The 24,521-nt window shown below is 34.8% G+C and overlaps 1 protein-coding gene across 1 annotated transcript in view; it reads right to left on the bottom strand.

Annotated features, from left to right (window-relative positions):
* The window catches only part of SLIT3 (slit guidance ligand 3), a 494,586-nt gene that overhangs the window by 42,677 nt on the left and 427,388 nt on the right, over positions 1 to 24,521 (bottom strand). The window contains exons 28-29 of the mRNA XM_026696342.2: positions 13,048 to 13,187; positions 1,974 to 2,067 (exon numbers count right to left, since the gene is read on the bottom strand). Of these exons, the coding sequence (XP_026552127.2) occupies positions 1,974 to 2,067; positions 13,048 to 13,187 (234 nt within the window). The remainder of the gene's footprint in view (positions 1 to 1,973; positions 2,068 to 13,047; positions 13,188 to 24,521) is intronic.

The raw sequence follows: 24,521 nt of genomic DNA, 5'->3' as shown, positions 1-24,521 counted from the left end.
AAATTTTATTGAGGAAATCAAGTATTAGCTTGCCTCTCAATCTAATAGTGTTATAATCTCTGATAAGATCATTCATGGTTGGTCTCCTCACAGCTGGAATTGATCCACACTGGATCCCTTGCCAATTGATAAATATTCAGATCATCTCTGTTTGCATGGAATCTGTTCAAACTGAATTCCTGAATAATTGCTTCAACTGATATTATAGTAGTTGCCCTTATTCTATACAACATCTCGCATCAGTTGCAGCTATTCCTCTATAACTTTGAATTGAAAAAAGGAGAGATTGCCTCTTATTAAATCCAAAGATTACTGTTTTTTAAAAAAGTTTTGAAACAGCATAGCAATCAATGTTTCAGGCATACTGGCAAGGAAATGGTGTTCATAATAATTTGCTGCGGGAAGAAATAGCAACATTTAATCCTCTTGCTTTATTGATCCCTGTTGCCACAAATAAAGTGATGCAATAACAAATGATGCATGCATACTTATTCAAAGCTGCCATGGATCACATTTTTGACATATATTGGCTATTGTCATAACGATAGAAACACTACTTTTTTTGGAGACAGCATTAAATAAATATAAACTTTTGTCAGTAATTCCATGCTACGGAATAATAAAATTTATTTATAACTGTGCTCTAACACATCGGGCAGTTGGAACAACAGCTTCCTTCTCTGGAGAGATATATTGAATTAATATATGTGTGTGCGTGTGTGTGTGTGTATGTGTGTATATATATATATCTCACTGGAAGATTTCATGAAGAATTGTATGGAAAAAAGTTAGTTACATAACCGAGATCCTTAAATGTTAGAGCAATAGGGAATTGTGTTAAATACAACCTCTGGTTATCTTCATTTCAGACCACTTATATTGGTTTTGGCCTCAGGTTTATTGAAGGATCACAAACCTGAAGCCAAAACCAATATAAGTAGTCTGAAATGAAGGTAACCAGAAAATATTGTTACTGCAGTCAATACTTTAAATTATTTCAGTTATTATTTTCTTTTCTTTTTATTTTTCATTCCTGAATTTATGTGCTCTCTCCTCCTTCAATCATTGCTGACCATGAATTTTCAGATTTCTTTCATTCCTGAAAGTGATAAATCAGAAGGTAGCATTTTTTCCAAAGGAATAAGCTATAATGAGAGGCAGCACACTTCATCAAGTGCATAGACTGATATAGGATTTAAACTGGAAGGTCCATTTAGCTTTATTAAAACTTTATTGCTTAATTAAGATAGAAGTTTTTATTAATGCTAATTCTAATCTTATAGCTGCTTTATGGAATCCCCAAATTTATTACCATGGGGCACCTTTTGGATCAAACCCACATATCAAACCAATGAAATTAAAGGCATAAGATAATTCAACTATTTTATTTCGCCTTAGGAATAACGTATGGCTTCATCCTATTTCTTTTGATTGGAAGCAAACCAGAAGTCGTTATACATGCCTTTTGGTTCCAGTAAGCAAACCACAACTATAAATTGGCATAAAGGAAAACACTTTGGTGGGCAACGTAATAGGGACAACTGGGCAACTGGTAATGTTACCAGTTGATCCTTTCACCATGGGAGGGCTTCGGTACTTCTGAAATGGAAGAACAGCATAAGGAAAATATTTCCTTCATTTTTTGTAACTTGCATTACACTGAATTGAAATATAAGGAATCACACCTATCATTTGAACAACAAATCCCAATTTCACTTGTAAATACAATAGCTATATTTGAACAACTACAATTAATGAATGGATGTGCAGTTTACTTTCTTCCCAGGCTTGTGCAATGGGGAGAGATTATATGTTTGTTAGTTGGGTCTGGAATGAGGTGGTCTCTCTGGATTTGTTGTTTTCTTGCATAGAAAACACTGGAATGTGGCAATTAGTTAATAAAGTAACTCATTAGGCTTATACAGTATTTTAATAATATACAGTATTTTAACATATCAACAGTACATACTTACTTATACTCTCTATCAAGAGAAATACATTTGGCTTCATGTTTGCAAGGGTTTAGTTCAGGCACGCAATGGTTGATTACTTCATCACAGAGTTCTCCTGAAATAAAAATAAAATTAAGAGAGCTTTTATATAAATTTGGTGGAAGTTTAGTTGCCTGAATTATAATCAGAACTGAAGAATGAAAAATGCTTATGAAGAAGCTATTGAGGACAATGATATTACTGCCCTTTGTTTAAAAAAGAAATTAATGGCATACCCATGATTAAAACTTTTATTGTGGTTTAGGACTAGTCAATGCAGCAAAAAAAATACAGATACCTTAAACAATCCATTGTATAAGAAACAGGTTGCAATACTAGAAGAGTTGAGGTCTTTATGAATGTTATGAATATTAATGTTGTTCTAAAACAAAATAAATAATTGTTTATCATCATGAACACATTTAGAGATGCCTGTATAACCCAAAATGAATACATTTCTCTTTGGTTGTTCCATAGAGGGTAAAAACAGGAAGTTTTTGCTAGAGGATGTAATAAATTGAGTGCCAAACATAATCCAGAATTCTGTCTTTGCCTTGTTAGTTTGATTGTAACTCAATGTTACAAGGCTTGTCTTAATAAAAAAACTTTATAAGGCTAGTTTATATGTAATGTTTGACTGTGAACAAAAGCCATCTCCAATTATTACAGAAATTATTGTATTTCTAGTTTCTAATAATGAACAAATGATTCACAATGATCAAAGCCACAATCTTCTGAATTATAGTGTTATGATAAAATTCCCTTGTAATATCCCAGTTTTTTTTTAACTAATCTCTTACATTTCCTGAACAATTTCAGCCGCACTGTAAGGTTTCATATCAAATGATTCCTGCACAGAGATTCTGAAATGCATTTCAGTCCAATATTTCATTTCATTTACAATCTTACACGTGTGCAAACACATGCACATACCGATACTAATAACATAACTCTTAATGGCTAAAATTAAACTGTAAAATATGTTATCAGAATTTTTATTCTGCTAATTATTACCTTAGTAGTTAAAAAAAACCCTCATTTGCTGATTTCCAGCACCAAAATCAAGTAACAGCATCTTCATTATTGCCAATTACCATTATCACTGCAGTCCCAAAGTTGGCTTAATTATTAATTGCAAAAGATTCCTCCCAAAACTTCACCAGAAACACATGGAGTTCCTCAATAAATTATTTATGGCTGCCATTTTCCTAGTATAGAAACAGTGTTAACAAGTGCCCAATGAATATCCAAAAAGCACAGAACTGTGTGTTTCTACAATATGATCCTCCCAGCTACTTTCAGTTTAGTTCATAGCTTGTTGGCCATTTGCTGAAGTCATCCCAAAGTGTTAGGTCTATCAAGTATCAACCTGGGATTTTTTCATAAAGTAAAGGAGAAAATAAGTTTGAGTAGTACTGAAATGGTATCAATCCAGTTGATATCCATTTATGCAAATGTAAAGAAACAGCTTTGTTCTTTATTTTTAAATTAGGGTCTCAGTCAAAATAGAACATTATGGAGTTGAGCCTTAATAATTGTTAATTATTTGTGACAACTGAAAGAAAATAAATGCTGACATTTTAGATTTTATCAGCAAAGTATACAAATGCTAATACAATTTTTTTTGAGATTGCAATGTAGCTTTAAGGTATATTCTATCAAAATGTAAAATAAATCACACAATAATGGCCTTAACATTATGCATTGTATTTTTTAATGTCCAGAATTTACACACACACACACACATAAACACACACGCACACCCCACCTAATTCTGTAGACACACAATATATACACACAATTTACATATATTTTACATATACATATTTACAAATTACATATGTATACACACACACAAATACACAAGACATGTATGTGTATACACACACACACAACATATATACTAGGTATAATTATATGTATGTATGTATTGTTCTTTAAAATGAAGCTAAGTTAACACAATGAGGAATCCAGATTTGAAAGCATTATGACATTCATTTTCACGTATATATTACATATACTTTAAGTCAAATAACAGGATGATATCGTGAATTTTTGTTTTTTGATGAGTTGCAATTTAAGTATCATCTTCCAAAAACCAGCCAGTGTGATGATATATGTGAATATTCTGATGTTTAGATATAGGGCCCACAGCCTTAAGTGCCTCCACCTCTTAAGTGCCTCCAACCCATTCTAGTATGTAAGGATATAATACTTTCTTTATAATACTTTCTATAAGGATATAATAACTGAATGCACTAAGTTAGATATTTAAGACTATAGGAAGGTAAAGAATAAAGAATCAGAATAGCTGATACATAATCCTGAACAGAAGTCACATTGGCATCATTGTTACTTTCATATAGGTTTTAATGAAATCTACAAAAACTAAACATTTACATGTATTGGATACCCATATGTGTATCTTCAGGAAGTAATTGACAGGATCAGCTAATTATTGGAGTTATAATGCTTAAAATTAACGTTTTTTCATATGATATTGCCATATGCTATTATCGCCATAATTTCATATATTAATTTAGTGAAGTCTCAGATTATATTGTATATTGTATTCTCTTGAATTATTTTCTAATGATTTCAATTTGAAATAGATAAGTGTATGCTGTGATAGAGAAATAATAATCTTACAAGAATGAAAGGATATACATTTTCTATTAATTATACAGTGATTTAGAAAACTTACAAATAATTTACAAATATTTCTTATAAATAATTTAATGTCTAACTTTTAAAATTCGGAATGTGTGTAGGAGTTTGTGTTTCATTTTCATGTTTTCATAATGTCAATAAACTTAAAGATTAAATTTGGGATGATATATATTTGAAGCAATGCTAGTTTTTGATTACTGTATGATCATTTCCTGGCACCTAAATGTAAATACTTTTTCTTTTTGAAATTAAATATGTTTTATATTGGCCAAACCTACATAAGTTATATTGGTGAATAGGATAAGCAAAGCTTCCTCAACCTTTTATCATTAAGATGGAGATGACTTTGGGCCACTTCCTCTTTCCCAGGCTTGGGAAGAAGGCAAATCCATTTTTTAATTACTTTTCAAGCTATTCTACTTTGTTCTGGTTTAATTTATTGCATTTTGCAGGAAGACATATGCAGCAAACATCTCCGATTTGTTCACAGGAGTAGGATAACTTCTTAATTTAAGAGACATTTCACTTTAACAGACATCCCACTGTCTTATGAGCCTGTTAAACCAAACTATTACTTTTAATGAAATATGATCCAGATAATTCTGACACTATAATTATCCATGTTACACTCGAGGGCTAGTGGATACAACTACATTTTAAAGACACTCTTTAATTTTCACCATTTTTCAAAAATGGGAAGAAAGCAGCTGAAGGAAAAACTGTTTCTTTCCTCACCCATTGATTATAACAGGGTATGATTCAGTCAAAAAGAATGTAGGCAAGTATTTTGTATGAAACTATAGATTGAGAACATCTAATTCTTGCTGATATCTATTTAAGTAATCAGGTCACCAGACTTAATCCTGCGTATATCTCAATCAATAACTATGCCAAAATTCTGAACAGCTCTGACATTTGCATTCTGTAATGCCTTACAAACTTGTTTTTGGAAGGGGAAAATCCAGAAAATCCCATAAAGTGAGGGAATAGTCATTGTAAGTCAAGAGCAATTTATCATTATAAATCTGGAGCAATTAAAATAAGAGGCGCATATTACTTCCATTATACCATGAAGTTTACACAAAGTTATTGTACCCTTATTACAGGTACTTGTCAACTTATAACCAAAGTTATGATGGATTTCCCTAGTGATACTTATGACCTGGATTTGAAGCTGTGGCAATCAGCTGTGATTATATGGGCATTCAAAGCTGCCCATATAATCACATGATCACACTTTTGGCACTTGGCAACTTTATTATATTTATAGCCATTAGCACCCCACAATCACATGATGACTTTTATGATGTTTTGCTGAAATCAGATTTTTTGCTGAAACCAAATGCAATTTTCTTTTGGTTTTCAATGAAGCTGTCCCCATAAAAATCACTGGTTTACTTACTGACTAACCTCATAAAAATCACTGGTTTACTTATCGACTGTTGCAAAAAATATTGTAAAAGTAGATTGTGATAGGCAAACTCAGTTATGGTTGTAACTCAAGGACTATCTATATCTCAATATTCATGTTATATTGATTCCTTTGATATCAGTTGTGTTTTAGCTGGTCTTTCTAACAATATTGACAAATTTTGACATATAGCTGGCAAAATCTCTAGGATTTTTACTAAGAACTAAGAAACTTGTTATATTTAGTTCATGTCCCTTTTAAATACTATTTTGTCAATCTTCTTTAATTAATTTTATTCTGTTATATTATGACAGACTGCTCACTGACCGAAAAAAGTCCTTTGTGTTTGAAATTACTGATGTAATGGATGTGGTGATTCACAAAACAACTATATGCCAATTGGTGAAAATGTCTCCATCCCTTCCTATGTCATAGAACATTCTGCTTACCTAATTCTTTTTTTCCAAAAATGAAGCACATTTTAGAATGGGATATCATGTTGTGATAGTTAAATTTATAAGTATTTTCGGGGCCCAAAAACATTTCTGAAAAGACAAATAATACTAGATAGTGATTCTTTGGTAGAATGCAGCTTCTACTTAAAAAAAAAAGGTTAAAAGAATCATTAAATCATTAAAAAAATTCAAATGAAAATCAATGCACAGGATGTTGCAGGTGATGTTTGGATACATAGTTATTTGCACTCACTATAGGACTTACTTCTCAATAGTCAGATCCTTTCTGCTCTTACTTCAATGAAGAAGAAATATTGTGCACTTAATTATCAAACACTAGAATTCACAACTGGTATGTATTCTGTTATGATAATTCCATTGTGGAAACCATAATAATTAAATGAAATCAAATGCATGCAAATATTTTCTAGTCTGCTGGGCTAGCTTTTGTTTTGTAGTCATTAGAGGCCATAATGAATCGGCATTGACATATGTTCCTAGCAGTTAATCCTGCATGTGTTAAAGGCCTGGAGACCCTCCCATGTTTCATTTGCCAAAGAACAATGCATTTCTCACTAATGAAAATTTGCTTTCTAAAACTCTCTTCTGCAAAAAAACACTTCCAGGCATATAAGTTGTTTCAGGAATCAAAGATGGTCACAAAGAAAAGAACAGGTACACATCCATCACATATTAAAAATTAATGCTGGTATAACTACTCACTTGATAAAAACAAAACAAAACAAAAACCAGCCTACTGAATTTAGTGAGCATCATTTCTGAAGAGCCATGCGCTATAAATAGTAGAAGTCCTACTTGTGTCAAAAACATCCCTTTATATTTTAACAGGTTTTTATTTAATAGCTGGGATAAACTTTTGACAATATACAAAAGAAAGTATTTTCTTCCAGTGAATATATATAATTTTTATTAGAAGAAAAATTTAAAAGTAGAAACACAACATAGAAATGTTGAAAGACAGCAGGGGTGTCAAACTGGAGACCCGCAGGCCAGATGCGTCATGCACAGGTCATGCCCACCTCAGATCCACGAATGGGGAAAACATTGTGAAACGTCACATGATGGCAACATGATGTGGCGAGTTTGACACCCAAGGAGAAGAGTAAGGAAATGAACAAAAAGTAAGTGAAAAAATTCCAATAAAGGAAAAAGTTATAAAGAAGCACTTGCTGGTTTATTAACAGCAGTTACAATTTTAATTTTGCTACTTTAAGGTTACTCATCTATTGACATTTTTGATACAGTTTAGATTCTTTCTATCAAACACATACACTCCAGCAGATATTAATAAACATCCCAAGACTTTCTTAAAATTTAATCATGAGAGACCATTCTCTTGGAGAAAATTCCTTCTTTCTAACTAGCATTATAGTTGCTTCTAATAGGGGTAGAAGCAGAACTTGGCAATCGTTTTTAGAGTAAGACAAAAAGGGGAAAAAAAATCTCCCAGGAATCTATGCAGGTTAATCTGCATTCTACTTTAAAACAATGTTGATTTGTATTTCATTAAACTATACTTTCTTTGTCATTTCACTTTTGATAGCAACATGATTTAATTCAAAGATAAGGCTTCCAAAACATCTCTACAAGAAGAAATTCTACTGTTCCTGGGCAGAGGTGGTATTCAGTAGGTTCTGACCAGTTCTGGAGAACTGGTAGTGGAAATTTGAGTAGTTTGGAGAACTGGAAAATTCCACCTCTGACTGGAAATTTTACAGTATTCTTCCCCTGCCACACCCACCAAACCACACCCACAGAACCAGTAGTAAAACAATTTGAACCCACCACTGTTCCTGGGGGAAAACAGTTTCAGGTGAATCCAAAACTCTTTTCAAATATAGCTGACAGAATGGTTCAAAGCCATAACTTACTAACAAAGCACTAATAAAATCAGATTTATCAGTATTATCAAGAAAGACTTTTTTGTACAAAGCAATGATCTATGTAACATAAATGAAAATCTGAGCCCTGCAACTTAAACATTGAAGGGAAAAGTTCTAGCATCTAAACCAACATCAAGAGTCTTGCAAGTGAGCATAGATATGAAACTAGGATCAAATCGCAAGCAACCTTCCTTCTAGGCTGATTTTTTTTTTTTACTAAATTTGAGTGATTCTAATTAAAGATGATAATATTCTCTAGAAACCATTATCAGATTGAAATAATTATCCAAGCTCTGGAAAACTGCTACTGGTTAGTACAAGGTATTCCTGGAGTAAAGTTTAAATTTAAATTGGTACCAGTATTAGTTGGGGCAGTATTTTCCATATGCTATCAGTTTTATTTTATTGGATATTTCTTATTTTTTCCAAAGAAAGATTTAATATAGTGCACAATATAATTTTACAAATTAGTTAGCAAAGTAATTTATAGGTAATACAGATTAGAGCCCTGTATGGAAAAGGAGATGCCAAATGTTTATGCTGGTTTTAGAAAGGGCCAAAGAGCAAAAGACATTACTGCTGATGCATGTTGGATGACTGGGAAAGCCATATAAACCCCAAAAGAAAATAGATACTTTAATGATTATAAAAAGGTTTTACATTGAATTAGGAATGTGCTTAGGACAAGGGTCTTCAAACTTGGCAAGTTTAAGACTTGTGTACTTCAACTCCCAGAATTCCTGAGGTAACATGACTGGAGGAGGAATTCTGGGAATTGAAGTCCACAAGTCTAAAAGCTGTCAGGTTTGAAGACCTCTGGCTTAGGAGAATGGACACAGCAAGGGTCACCCATATGTTTGTTCCAGAGAATCTCTCTGAAAAGAGATTCAGTGATCTTCAGTGGATCTGAGAATTTTGGGAGGGGAGAAGAGGAAATCATTTTGCCTAAGCCATGTTTCAGTGTCTCCATATTGGACACTTGGTATACTCACTTCCTCTTTTAACTATTTATAAGGAAGCTGTTTATCATTAAACCAACCTGTAGGGCAATATTTCATGGGATTAATTATCAAGAAAAGTAAACAAAAGGAATTTAAAGTGGACTTATTTTGTCAAGGTTAATGTGTATGTTGTGGTTTCTGATAGCTATTATTGGGTTGTTGTTGTTTTTTACCAGGATTGAATGACTAGGCTTTAAAGATCAATTTATAAGTGGGGAGAGAATTGTTGCTTCATTTTTTTTAGAGAAAGTGATAAATTGAAATACAAAATGGATTAGATTCAGATTAAAATATATGTTTGCTCTTAATAGTCTTTGGCTGATTAGAACTAAATGATGAGTTTTTATCAATTGATTATTCATAAAAGAAAGTGGTTTATACTTGTCTGGGAGGAATAACTTATAACTGGAGATACTAGCAATGGAACCTTCAAAGGGCAGAGTACGTGGCCTACTAAAAAGCTATTGTTTTTCAAATAAACAGGAGACTCTTTTCTTGGAGTAAAAGGGAAATGTTAGCAAACTGCAAAACTATTGATCTACCTCTCATTAGAAAGGCAGGTAATAATTCTCTAAATTACTAGCATTGCAGAACACCCAGTCTCTTGCTGCTGTGGTTGGACACAGTCTGATTCTTTCAATAGAATGAAATTATGCCCAGTTTGAGCAAGATCACATGTTTTATCAAATCACATTTCATTAGATACAACTTATTCTCTTCCATGCCTGCCTCCTTTTCCACTACTGAGGAAGTAAAAATAGTCACTCTGATTTAGGGAAGTTTGCTGTTCTGTACCTTATGTCTAGAATTCTAAACAAAGGTATCTCATGTGGTTTACAATGCAGTCAAAGCTTATAAAGCAAGATTATGAACAAAATTATGAACCAAAAAGTAAAAGAAGCTACAGAGGTCAAAAATAGAGAATATTAATACGAATGATTTGTCCCTGCATGTTTCAGTCATAAAAACTGATCAATACAGCATTGAAATGAACCTGAATTTCAGCTAGATCAGTTACACTCAAGTAGTTCCTCATATTGGAAAGAAATTTGATTTTAACATATGTTTAGGAGCATAGTTATGCTTTGTATAAAATATGCAAAGAAGATAAGGAAAGAATGTTCAAGCCTGCCATGCTGCAACATGTGAACACAAGACCTAATTTCAAAGATTGCTCTGCTAAAAATGATAAATTTTTGAATAAAGACTAATTCTAAAGGTGTAGACCTATAGTATCCTGACACTTGGAAAATATAGGAAGAGAATTTTTTTATTTTTGTACACTGATTACTATTGCTGTATGGCTTAAGGTAATTTGCCTTTTTTTCCTAAGAAACATATTTTTACTGAATATTAGATTACTTAGTGAAAATTCAGCATTAAATAAAACTTTGATATCTTAATAAAATAAAATATGTTAATAAAATATGTTCTGCTTACAGACAAATAATTGATACAGTAAAGCAAAGGAAAAAAAGGGAGAAAACAATACCTTATTTATTTAGTAAAATTATTTTTACCTATTAAGAAAGAGCAATAACAAAAATATACCTATACCAAATATACTCTTTTCATTCATTACAAATTTAATTAATTTGTTAATTAATATGCACTATTCACATATGGGGGTTCATATCGTGAGAATCATTGGCTCAGAGTTTCTAAACTCTCGGGTCAGGTTCAACCATTACAAAAAATTCTGGCAAAAATATGGCTAATTGCAGCAGTTCGTTTTCAATCAGGATGAAGGTTTTCTAAGCCAACTATTTACATAAGCATCCCAAAAGAGCCCAAAAAAACATTTCAAGTTTGAGAAATTTTAGATTTTCTCTTACCAGCTCACTCAAACATGACACTGATTGAATCCCATGTTATGTAGCCTATAAGGGGCCTTTCTCTAAGTATCCAGAGCTCAGAGAGTAACATGGCCAGTTCACATTTTCATATTTAAAAGAATATAGAATTCTTTTTCATCACCGTACTGCGAATATAACAGGCTTATGATATGGTGGCTTATATTCTTAAATTGTTGGATAAATGCAATTACAGTTTCTAAAATCAGGGAGCAGTGTTGAGGGAGAGAAAAATTGAGGAAACTTCTTCAAACTTTGGAGATTTTGCATTGTATGAATTAGGGCATGACTGCTAAAAATATCACATATCAGAGTAAAGGTGCTCATTTAAGCACAGGCATATATATTATTATTTTCTGTATTGCTTTTTGTTTTCTTCTAAGGAACATTTGAACAAAATGCTTTGATGTTCCCTATAGTTTTCAAATGGATATGGGTGTTAATGTGAAGGCAATAAAACAAGTAAATGTAGAGTTGCTTGCTGAAATACCTGACATGTACAGATAGACAGATTACTTACTGGAAATCTCTGTTTTTGAACAGGAACCATGTTGTCAGTATTATTATATGTGAAATAGGAATCTCTATTCCCCAAACCTTACAATAAGTGGCATCGCATCAAGGTGCGAATTTAGAACATACAGGCTGAAAGAGCACCGCCGAAGGAAACTAAAGGCCCATTAAATCTTGCATAAATCAATACAATATGTTTTTATTATGAACAATGATCCATTCACATCTTAAAGTGGCCTAAAACAGAGGAAAAGTAGCAATTATATTCCCACATTGAACTTTTGCAATATCTGATCTATTTGTGGTGTTGGATTAATACAGTATAGTTACTGTCGACTAATTTGCAATATGATGAAGACAGTTATGGAAACATCACAATTTACAAAATAGGTCTATGGATATGTATGTATGTATGTATGTATGTATGTACGTACGTATGTTTCTATTACTCTTACATGCTACCAAAAATTTCAGGGGTACCAGAATGCTGAGATTGAATTACGGTAAGGAGAGAAAATAGATGAGACTTTCAGAAGATTGCAATGATGACAAAGCTCTAAGGCAAAGTGGCCACACTTTAATGCTTTGTAGTGAATAGAATATCTCTTAAGTAATAACTAATATACCAACATTTTAGATACAGAAATACATACACATATATACCCAACTTTTCTGGCTACTTTATTTTGATATCAGTATCACGGGTGAGAGTTGTATAGTACTAAGAAAAGAAAATTTCCTGCCAATAAATACCATAGATACTTTCCTAAATATCTGAAACCAGCCATTTTTAAAAACTGTAACCTTCCACTTTTTTTTTGCTAGGATAAGAATTCTCTCTTTTCTATGCTATATTGATGTCCAACTCAAATTTTCTAAATTATCTCGGGTGGAAAATATTCGTAACTCGTTTCCTTTTTCTAATGCACTTTGGACATTATTTGCTGCACCTGTTTAGGTGGGGAACCACACTCCGCAAGCTAAAGTTGATGTAACTGAAGAATAATTAAAACTACATGAATTAATATAATGATTCTCCATGTGTTTTGCTCCCTCTCCTGAGGGAAGGTGAAAGCAATTCAGATTGTGGCATTCTTATAAAGTTGGTCCCCTCCCCCACACCCACCCCACACCCAGTATTAGTTAAGCAAATCGTCCTAATGTGAAAAAAGATCAGTTAAGATATCTGAGACTTCATGTGTAATCTGGAGATGTTTTTTTCTAAAATCTTTCAAAATGATAGGCTGACCTGTATAGTTGGGTAGGCAAAGGCAAGCGTAATTGTTTATTCCATCCATACAAGTTGAGTTGTTCTCACAATCATTATCTTCACAGTCATCTGGATTCAGTTCACATTTCTTCCCTTCAAATCCAGTAGGGCAGGAACAGCTTTTAACATAGGAATAAAGGAGATATGGGCATTAACTGTTGGGGCTAAACTGACTTAGAAACAGGAACTGCATATACAAACACACATACAAATAAGTGGGGAAGCCTCTGAAAATTAAGGGATACTAAATTAGAAAGTTTATGCAGATTCTAACTTCAGCACATAATCAAAAGTTTCTCAGGCTGAGTTAGTTTTTCATAATTTAATATTTACATTTTATCACAGAAATTAAATCTGAGGAGCAGGACTGTAAAAAAAAGGGTTAAGAAGATACCATTAAAGAAGAAAAGTGGATCATTTAATTAAAACACATAGCTACATCTGGGATTGCCCAGATCTTTTCAATTCTGCCATATGATGCAGTTTAGCAATTCAATGGGCAGATGACAAGTCCGGATGCATACAGATGGCAGATCAGCTTCAGTGAATTTTGTAGTTCATTCCAGATTCATGCTTCACAATTCTGGCAGTACACATAATTGCAGATATGTCCAATTGTTTTTTTCTGGATACCCAATAAGAAGGCCAATTCATGCCTTAGCAGTAAATCTTCCCTGGATTATGTAAGTTTATGCATCAAGGCTATATGTATGTGTTCTGTTACATTTTATTGTTCTATTACACATACCCACACAGCTACAGCCACACACATCACACACACACACACACACACACACACACACACAAACAATATCCGTAGTGTTTAGAAGTAAACATGTATATAGTAGAAATAGCAGGAATAGTTTTTTTCTGGGTCAAAACTAAATTGGAGAATGCTGCTAAGGTGCAATAAGCATGACTTGACCAAAGCCATATTTATAAATTTAACAATCTGGCATTATATATATAATAATGTCAGTAGTGCTGAACTTTACTGATGAATTTAAAGGTACTAAATATTCTGATGATAATTACTTCTGAAAACACCAATTTCCCTTTTATAATTTTGTTTTGAAAACATATATACTGCAAAATGAAGAAGAAATACAATACCACACATATAACCATGAAATATTGTAAGGTCTGGGTGGAAAACTATGTTTAAGTCCCTGTTGTACCATAACAAGAAAGAAATTTGCTTTGACTTCAGTCACCATTTCTTCCATAATATGGGATCCAATCCAGAAAAAATAAATTAGTTATTGGCAGGATCTGCAAAAGGTACCATGCTTGTTGAGAAGGGCTATGTGGAAGAGGAAGTCCTGTAAATACTTTAGGCCTAAGCTATATAAGTCTTTATATATAATTGTATGTATACTGCATTGAGCTCAGAAGACAATAAACAGTTAGTGAAACTGCTTCAACAGGGACATACTGTATATAGGATTTCCAAGAGACTTTCCCTATTTTTTGTGCTGCTCTTTCCAATTTGCACAATAGCTTCAAACGCTGTTCCAAGAAAAGCATGTTACAGTAACACAATTCTCAAGTTTTAGCACAAAGGACAGGATCTTTTCCCCAGGAGGGGATGCCCCATTATTAGGTGGCTGTTCAACATTAGTGATGGATTAGGAAGACCTTCCCCCTGCTGAAAATGTGTGACTTTATTTCTTCATGTTCATGTTTGTGGTTTTTTTTGGTCAAATTTCCCATCTTCATTCTTCATTTTGTTTTATTTTTTCTGTTATATTGTTTTTAATGCATTTTTATCTGTAATTGCCTTGGGAGTCAGAAATCATAACTATTTAAATTACAACAAAATGCTTAAGAGAAAATTGAAACCTTGTCTGTCGACTCCTAAAGTCAAGCCCCCAAGAGCAGTAAAAGTTCTGCCTTCTTCATGTTTAGTTTGGATTGTTATTTCACATTTGCTCCTTCACTAGAGACCCTCAGAGGCCTGGGAGATGTGCAGTCCCAGTTTTACAGAACAGGAAAGAGAGAACATGATCTAAGAATGAAAACTGGTAAGATGAGAATCTGTGATTCCCACCCTAGAGAAGTTATTACGCTGTTATGAATCAACTACCTATGCAGGCTGCCTTGTATCCATTGATTCAAGTAGAAAATCTGAAGAATTATACATTTTAAATTCTGGATCCCAAACATAGTTACATTTTTTTAGAGTGAAATGGCCAATGATTCATTGTTGAGGATTATTATCTGTAAATAAAGGTATTGATCTACCTGGAAGTGCATCTCCTGCCAATGAAGGGTTGAGTTAGAGACCTTTGAACCCTGGTATGAGGTCTGATAACTTGACAGACTTTCCTACAGCCTTTACTATAGCAAGTGAATCTGATACCTAGGGATCATGAATGTAGACTCTCTAGGGATTCTACTATCAATTAAGGTGCTAGTCTCTTGCTCTAGTTCCAAAACCAAGCAAGTAAAAAAAAAATTGTAAACAAGAAGCAGATGGCAGAAATCTTCAAGGTTGGGAAATAAGCATCCGTGTAGCCACTGATTCAAATAGGCAGAAGGAAGAAGATTCTTATTTTGGAATTAAAGGGAAAGATTCCTAGATGTTGTGAAGTGAGAACTTTTAAGTATGACTCCCTAATTCTCTACAGTAAATCAAGTTACCTAACTTTCTTGAGTCTACTTGGGAATATGGAACAGGAAACATCTAATCATTGTCCCTGGGAGACTTTGCATGGATAGCCCAACAATGAGGATGAATCAATCACAATCAATGATCCCTCCCCCCACATTACCAGTCTGCCAAAGATTCTGAGGTCATTGTGGAAGCAACTTCAACAGTTGCAATAGTCCAATGCTAAGTATTTCCTTTCCTCATCAGTATGGGAATCTGATCAAATTTACTGACTTCCTCACTCAATATGAATTATACTTCTTCCTAAATTCAAATTATTTTCTTATCAAGTGAACCACCATGGGATTTATAATTAGCCTAATGACTGAGAGATGTATAACAACCCAGTACAGTTCAGATCTAGCTGGTGCAACTAGAACATTTCATGGTATAACTAACTTTATAGAACTAACTTTAAAGATCTTGTCAAGCAAGTGACTTGAGACTGAAAACCACTGCCTATGACAAGTGAAGATTTAGAGAGGAAATATATTGATGAGATAGCTATTAGTTCAGGATCTCAGAACTAATAGAATGAAAGGGGCTGAACTGACTACCAGACAAAATAGAAGAGACAGTCATTTATCAAGGTACCTGATTAACTTTGACAGCATTAATCCAGGTCAGCTTGAACATAAACAAAAGAGTAAAGAATTTCAGCAGAATATCCGAATGTGTTAGTGGGAAGAGTAGACATCATTACTGTCTTTCATTCCTTCTATCTCCACACAGACTTTCTCTAACCCTGAAGTACAGTGTATATTGTATATACTGTACAATATCTTCCAACAAAATGGATATCATTGCAACTTCACCAAAAAGTGCCTGACCACTCAGTCCAATATAGCACAGCTAGCAGAAGCTCTGAAGGGGATTAGCAGCTTAAAGCAATTTATCACAAAATTTACAAGTTACTTTCCCTTCCTTCTTTCCAGCCTGTACTGCTAACATTTTTGTTAAGATGGTGGTTTCCTATCTCCATTCCAAAGAACTATGCAATCCTTAGATGTCACTACACTCATCCCTTCATTTCTTAACTCTTAGAATGGTCGTGGAAGACATGCATTTTTACCAAATTGGATCTCAGAGGGCTCTATCGTCTATTTTTCATGAAACAGAAACATTAATAATTAACTGCTTTTGACACTCACTATGGGAATCCTCAATATATGGTAATGTTGTTCAAGTTGGTGTGCAACTTCTTGGTCTTTCAAAGATTTATGTATAATATTTTAAATCACTTTTGGACAAGATTTTACCTATCTCTTTAGATGAGTTGCTGATTTATTCAAAAGATCCTACACAACTCAGTTTTGCCAATTCAACCAAAATGTATAGTTGGGTCACTTTTGTGACTTAGCTCCATATTAAGATTGAGAAATATTCTTTTTGAATTGCCTTTATTTGACTATTGGAACTCTATCAGCTAAGATAGGATTCATCATCTCTTGGAGTCACTCTATAGTATTTTGCCTAAGTTTACCATAAATTAATTCTTAATCTTACTGCACCCTTTTCACCTAAACCTCAACATTTCCTTACTTGAACATGCATTCACTTCTCAACCCAATTTTCATGCTCCATATCCTACCTTTCTCTTATATAGACTGTTTTTTTTTCCTGAGAACTGTGTTTCTACAATCCATACCAGATTTTGAGCACAGCACATTTTCCAGGAATCTCCTGGAACTGAAGGGATCAATAATGACCAAAGCAAGATCTTCATGCTACTAAGGTCCCTGTACTCAAGTAAGCTTCCCTAAAGGTTTCTTAGGCTTTTGCAGATGTCAGCTCATGAGTTATCTTAACCAGCACTTATATTTTTAGATGGGAACCATTAATCCCAAAGTTGATTTATGCAGACCTCTGCTTTAATGTGTATTTTCATTGTAAGAAGAAAATCTAACCTGTTTATTGAAATAAAATGATTAACATTTGACATCATTACTGATCATCATTTATTATAAGACTATATAAAACTGCTCTTCTTAATTGGCAGGACCTTATACTATGTCTCCAGTGCTGTTCAGATAAACTTGGCTGAAGTAGGTTGTGTAGTCTTCATTTGTCTGTTGGGTAATGGAGAATTTTCCCTTCATTAAAAAAAGGAAGAAATTCTCTGAAAAATCAATATAACTGAATAAAAAGGGCAACAATAATTGCAAAATAAAAACAAGCAACTGTATGGAAGTTACTCCTGCTAAGTCAGGCACTTTTGATTATCTCTTACTGAACTGGCAAGGCAATCCACTTCTCACCTTAGCAAAAGGAACAAGTCACTCCTCCCTCCACCTTTTTTTTATGAGAATAAGTTCAGTGAGGTGGATAGCTGTGCAGCAGAACAAAGCAATGCTTTACCGAAGCATAATTTTTTTTAAAGTGCCATAAAATGATGTGAAAGGATTATACAGAAGAGCTGCTTGCACTATTCATCTTACAGTGATTGCTCATAAGCCATAGTATTGGAAGGAATGGGGATATAACTTTAGAAAGGATGAAGGAAAACAAACTGCTTGAATCAATTCTGTTTAAAGGGCACTCAATCTGTATGAAATATTTTCTTTGCCTGTCGGCTATCTCATTAGAACCAATAAAATATGTCTTCTGTCTGACCTGGTTGTGATTCAAGAGATCACAAGAGGCAGATAGAGAAGTGAAGAAGAGCTGGCGCAGCATCTTTTTTTCCAGGAAAAAAGTAAGAGGATAAATATCTCTAATTAAATAAAATGATCCATTAATCATGTCTTCCGTTTCCATTACAAAATCGTCTTTTTCAGGAGCTTATAACTCAGCCATAAAATTGTGCTTTACACGACAACATGGCATACAAGGTCTCAGTTTAGAAGGGCAGATTATTTCTTTCAGTTTAGAAGACAAATGGGGTGACCTGGTTGTTATTTTTATTTTCTGGTTCTATGTGCCACTTGCCTGAACGTATATAGGCAGACAATTAAAAGTATACCATTAAAATTTCTGGCAATGAAGGACTGCAGTCTTTCACACAGGATGTGTATGCGCTGCAAATTTTCATTGCATTGATTTTAATTGCAGGTAATGGGCAATGACAGTACCTGTGACCAGAATTTACACCATTAAGCAATGCTTAATTTACAGTGCAATGCCATGTGATTAGTGATGGTAATCCCAGGATGCCTTGTTGCCATCATCAAGTGAAGAACCCAGGTTGGTAAGCAAGGATCTACTTGCAACTTGCTGCCAGAAGAAGCCAGCAGGAAGTTGCAAGTCCCAGGCTTGCAAGCAGGTTTGTGGGCAGGTAAGTGGCTGCTACTGGCTGTGTGAAAATGCAAAAGGGGCTAGTGTGGCATCATGAGTGGGGTGGAGCTTGTGGGTGGCTACTGCAGGGTTTTGGAGGGGGCAGGAAGCTACCAGAGTGATTGCACAGATGTAGCAGGATTTGGGGGTTGATGTTGCATGAGGGTGTGTAAAGGGTCAACAATGAGAATATGAGTTAGTAGGGCTTGGAGTGGATACTTAGGCTGCTGGCAAGCCACAACAAAGGCCCGGGGGTGGCTGCTGGTGTATGTGAGGTGTGTGGAGAGATGCGGTACATGTGTGGCAGAGCTGAAGATATGGGAGTCTTACCACATCCACTTTCAATCTTCCCTGCTGGTTTCCCCAATGACCTTGTTTTTGGGAAGCTAGCAGCTAAGGTTGTAAAAAGCAATCATGTGACTGTGAGACATTGCAACCATTGTTAGTACAAGTTAGTTGCCAAACGCCCAGATCATGATTATATGACTGTGTGGGGATGCTGGGGAAGCTGTGACCTGTCATTCATAGTGCCGATATAACCTTGAATGGTCACTGAATGAATGATCATTAACTGAGTGACTACCTACACTGAATTTACCAAAAATTCTCCTTGGCGTTCTTTGTATTTCTCAGAGAATTCAACACATAGTTTAGATACTATATATACATTCTTTGTTGATGTGATATGGGTTCAGAGCAGTGGTGGGATTCAAAATATTTTACTACCGGTTCTGTGGGCGTGGCCAGGTGGGCATGGCCATGTGATTGGGTGAGCGTGGCTTTTTTACAGCACCACCTCCACCACTCTGTTTTTTGGGCCTTCCTGGCCTCAGGGGGGGCCCTCTAAGGGAGGCATTTTTGCTCCCAGAAGGCTCCCCTGGGGCTCAGGAAGAAAAAAAACAGATCATAGGAAGGGCATGCAGCACCCTCCATGCTCCATTTTGGAGCCTTCCTGGCCTCAGAGGAACCTCTCGGGGGTGGCTTTGTGCTCTCAGAAGGCTTCCCTGGGACTCAGGAAGAAAAAAATGGAGCATGGGAGGAGCAAGCAGCACCCCTCCATGCTCTGTTTTGGGGCCTTTCTGGCCTCAGAGGAGCCTCTACAGAGGCATTTCAGCTCCCAGGAACCCCCTCACTCATTTTTTGCCTTCCTGGGCCTCAGGAAGCCTCCTGGGTGAAGCAGTAAGAAGCAAGGGGAATTCTGGGAGTTCTGGAATTCTGGATTGTTGGGAGGTTAAAAAAAAAAAAGAAATACCTTAAGGAGTGACTGGGCCGGCAAGCATCGGGTGGACGGGGTGAGTGAGCATCAGGCATCGGGTGGGCAGGCCAAGCGATCAAGCTGAAACCGGGTGACCGGGTTGGGGGCGTGGCCAACCAGAAATTACTATTGGTTTGGTGACTCATGCCAAATCCTTGCTACTGGATCACCTGAAGTGGTGTGAACTGGCTGAATACCACGACTGGTTCAGAGGTACAATCAGCTTGAGACTACTTGGAAAAAAATCTGCAAAAAGTATATGAATTCTTTCAGGCATTTGCATCATGCGATTGGCATTTCATGAAATGCAAAACATCTTGCTTGTCAAACCAAGGCTTCAATAAGCAAATGTGATCAATTGAAAGGCAGATGTTAGGAATATGAGTCACCTAACAGCTATTTGGGTTAGAAATATGTAAACCAGGATAAACATTTTAAAACTGTATCTTTAAGAAAATGAAAAACTGTAATTAGGTGTGGTTTCTCAAATGGCCATAAGATGGAGCCAGAAACCTGGGCTGTTTAGTCTTAGTCTCAGAAGAGAGTGTGAGTGTATCTTTGTTTCCTTCTGTTGGAAAGTATTGCTGTTGCTCCATTTTTCCTAATTGACTGTATTTCTGGATTTAATGTAAATTTGTTACTGAACTGTTTTTTGACACTGGACTTTGATATTTGGATTATCCCTGGATTGAAAACTGACTGATTTAACTTGTGAATGACTTTGGATTGTTTATTTTGGACTTTGCTTAAACCTTTCTGGAAGTAAAAACCTACATTTACTGTACAGTGTATCTGTGTGCTCTGTGTGTATTATTCCAACACTACTCTCTATATGTCTCCCTGTATGCGCTCATTCTCCTAACGGGGAATTACCTCAACAGTAGATTCCCAGGCATAGTGGTGTGACTCAAAATATGGAAAAACAGGATCAAGATGTTTGGAGTTTCTGAAGATGAAAACATCATGGACAGTCAGTAGGATAATAAATGAGTTATACATTTGAAGCCACCTGTACTGAATTCACCAATTCACCAAAAAGTTAATAAAGTTATGCCCCTCCTGCCTCTCCAACCGTGATAAAAATACAGATAGATTAAATAGATAATAGATAGACAAAATAAAGAAAAAGAAAGAAAGAGAGGAAGAAGGAAGGAAGGAAGGAAGGAAGGAAGGAAGGAAGGAAGGAAGATGAATGGATAGATAGATGATAGATGATAGATAGATATTTTGGATATGCCTATTAGTATTATTGAACTTGGCCAAATCTATTAGGAGATTCATGTAGCTTTCCAACTAAACTATGCTCTTTGATTTTGATTGGTATCAATGCTATCACTAAAAAACATTTGGTCCTGCTGTTACAATATGATAACAAATTTATATATCCTTTTCACTCAGAAATTGCACTACAACAAAAGGGCATAAATAAACTGTACAAAATGTAATGCTATTTTAGGGTCAGCTCTTTTGGTAAATTTTGATGTGACTACACATATTGGAAGTGCTAAATAATATTAGCTTGCTCTGATCGAGTAATTTAGTCTGGATGATGTACATGTTAGCCAGATGTATTTGGTTTACAAATCAGCTGTTGTATTCAAACATTTTTCTCTCTCCAGCAAATGTTCTAAAGCCCTTTGGCTAAATAATTATACATAACCTGCATATCAATTGGACAGATTCAATAGTCCATAAACATTGAACTTATCCATCAACTATGGAACATTAACACAGTAAAAAAATCTATCAGCCTAGTTTTTTCTCCCCAAATAAGTTCTTAAGTGAATGTTATGCTACTGGAAGTAAAAGGCAGAATTTAACATCCTCAAATTGATACGCTCCAGCTACAAAAACAAAATTTCCGATAAACATAGGAGCAGTAAGGGCTTCTCTACAATGGGCATGACTCAATCAGAATGAAATATTCCTGAACTCTATTTTCTTCAGTGAAAAATACTATTAAATTGTCAGCAGTAATTAAATGGAAAGTGTGATTCCTTTGCTCATCATTTTGAGCTGAGAGAGCTAAAGGGGATAAGCAAATCTTTTTGCTATTATCTGTTTTAGTCGTAAAATAAACAGAAAAAGCTATTTTATATCCAATTTCTATTATATTCTATATCAAGATGAAAGGCTAAGACCAAACTCTACAATTTTGAAAAAAAAAAAGTAGGAGATGAAAAGGCTGAACCCAAGAGAGGAGTCAAACGTGTCGTAAGTCATGAGTCCCTACATGCCTGCAAGAAATCAAAGTCCAGCCCATCTTGAATGCCTTCTTAACTCTCGCTCATTTCCCTTGATCATTAGTAGCTCAGATTTTTTATAGAGAATTTAAGCTTGCAAAAAATCTTTACACTCTTTTGAACTGCCTGAATCTCCTGTTTTCACTGATGCTTGACATTATATACATTAATAATTTCAGGATGTTAGAAATAGCATTCTTTATGTCCTTACTTCTGGAGGATGGAAAGAGAAGGTGTGAAATGGGCACAGTAACGTTTACTATAAATATTATTTTATGCAAAATAAAAAGAAGAACAAATGGTTACAAAGAAAAAGCAGCATTTGAGACCAAATCATTTATCATTAAATGAATTATGGAATGATACAGTTGGAAGGTACATTGGGCTAATAAATCCAACCTCCAGTTCAGCACAGGAATTCGAATTAAAGCATCTATGACAATAGCCCCTTCTTAAACACATCATTGATTCCAGAACTAGTTTGTTCATATTTTGAGGTTATTTTACTAAAATTCAGTTAGATTCTGCCTTCCTGTTGCTTAAGGCCTTTATTCTTTTTCCTGTACTTCGAAGTGATAGAAAACAAATGTAAAACATTTTTGTATGAATTCCTAATAGATATTTACAATACCCTTCCCTTCTCTGAGGTGAACATTCCTAGTTCTTTTAGTCTCTTTATGAAAACTTCTAGTCACCTAATCATCATTGCTACACTTCTGTGATCACGTTCCCATTTCTCCGAGGTTTTACTTTTTCTGAATTCTAGTGCCCTGTTTGCAATTAATTGCTTTTCCAAGAAGTTTTGTATTCTATTATTTCATTACTTTCAGCAAATCTCTCTATCCAGTAAATATGAAGATTATTTTCAGTTTTATATCTGCCTTCGAGGACAATTGTTTTTCCACACAATTTTGGACCATATTCAAATTTGGTAAGCATTCTCTCACCATCTTCATACAAGACATCAATAAGCTATTGAAGAGTAGATGGTTTAGGATTGAACCTTAGGGCACAATACCTCTCGGGATCACTTTATCTTAAGTTTTTCCTACTTCCACTTCACCTTTTTCTATTGCTTACCATCAAGTTAGGAAGAGTTTATCCTTTTGTGTCTTCCTCTGTCCTTTAAATAAAAATGGCATCATCAAGTCAATGATTTCCTGGAAGATCTATGCCTGACAAAGTTTGTCATCCAAACTTCCAGATCATTTGTCCTTCATGTCCTGCAATTTGCTTTTGGACAGCATCACCTACAGGGTAGCAGCCATCAATAACGTATTGCTTTAATTCATTCCTCCAGAGCATTGTCAAATTGATTCATTTGGATTTCTGAGTAGGAGTGGATACTTTTAATATAGAGAGCAACTTGCCCTCCCTTTCTTTTAGTTCTGTTCCTTTGAACAAATCATATCCTTCATCTGCTCTGTTCTAATCATGGGATTCAACCCACCAACAAGTGTCTATTATACATATGAAATCAAATTTCCCTTTTTATAGTAAGAGTTTTAGCACTTCTTGTTTGTTACCCACATTCTGAGCATTATTATATAGATAATGCAAGCTGAGAATTTTATGAACTATTTTTTTTAATTAGGTAGGTTAATAGGCCCCATAAATAATTATTTCATTTCTTTCTGGAGTAATCATCCTTATTTAAGGTCAAAGAAAGGCATGTTGTTTAATACTTCTACCTGACCCCATGCCTTTTACTGACACTGTTGTGATAGCATGTTACAACAACAAATATGAAAAGCAGTATTACCTGCTGTTTGGGCCCTTTATGCAAGCTAAACACAGCTTGAACAGGAAGGGTATCAGAATGGAGTTCCAGTCAAAACAGAGTGAATTTCCTGGCTTATGTCACTACTCTGCTATTATTTAGAAGATAATTTTTCTTGTCTGTGACTACAGAATCCTTCAAGTTAAATCACTTGGCATTTCATATGGAAGAATGCTTTGGCTTACATTCATAAAAGCAAAGAGTTGACAAGTTTGGCAGCTGAGCATGTGTATTAATATATTTCACTGG

Source organism: Pseudonaja textilis, chromosome 2 (genome assembly GCF_049901715.1).
Source record: "Pseudonaja textilis isolate UNSWEBS1 chromosome 2, rPseTex1.2, whole genome shotgun sequence".
Lineage (NCBI taxonomy): Eukaryota > Metazoa > Chordata > Lepidosauria > Squamata > Elapidae > Pseudonaja > Pseudonaja textilis.
Note: the sequence above shows the minus strand (reverse complement) of the source record. Positions and strands in the feature narration are given on the sequence as shown.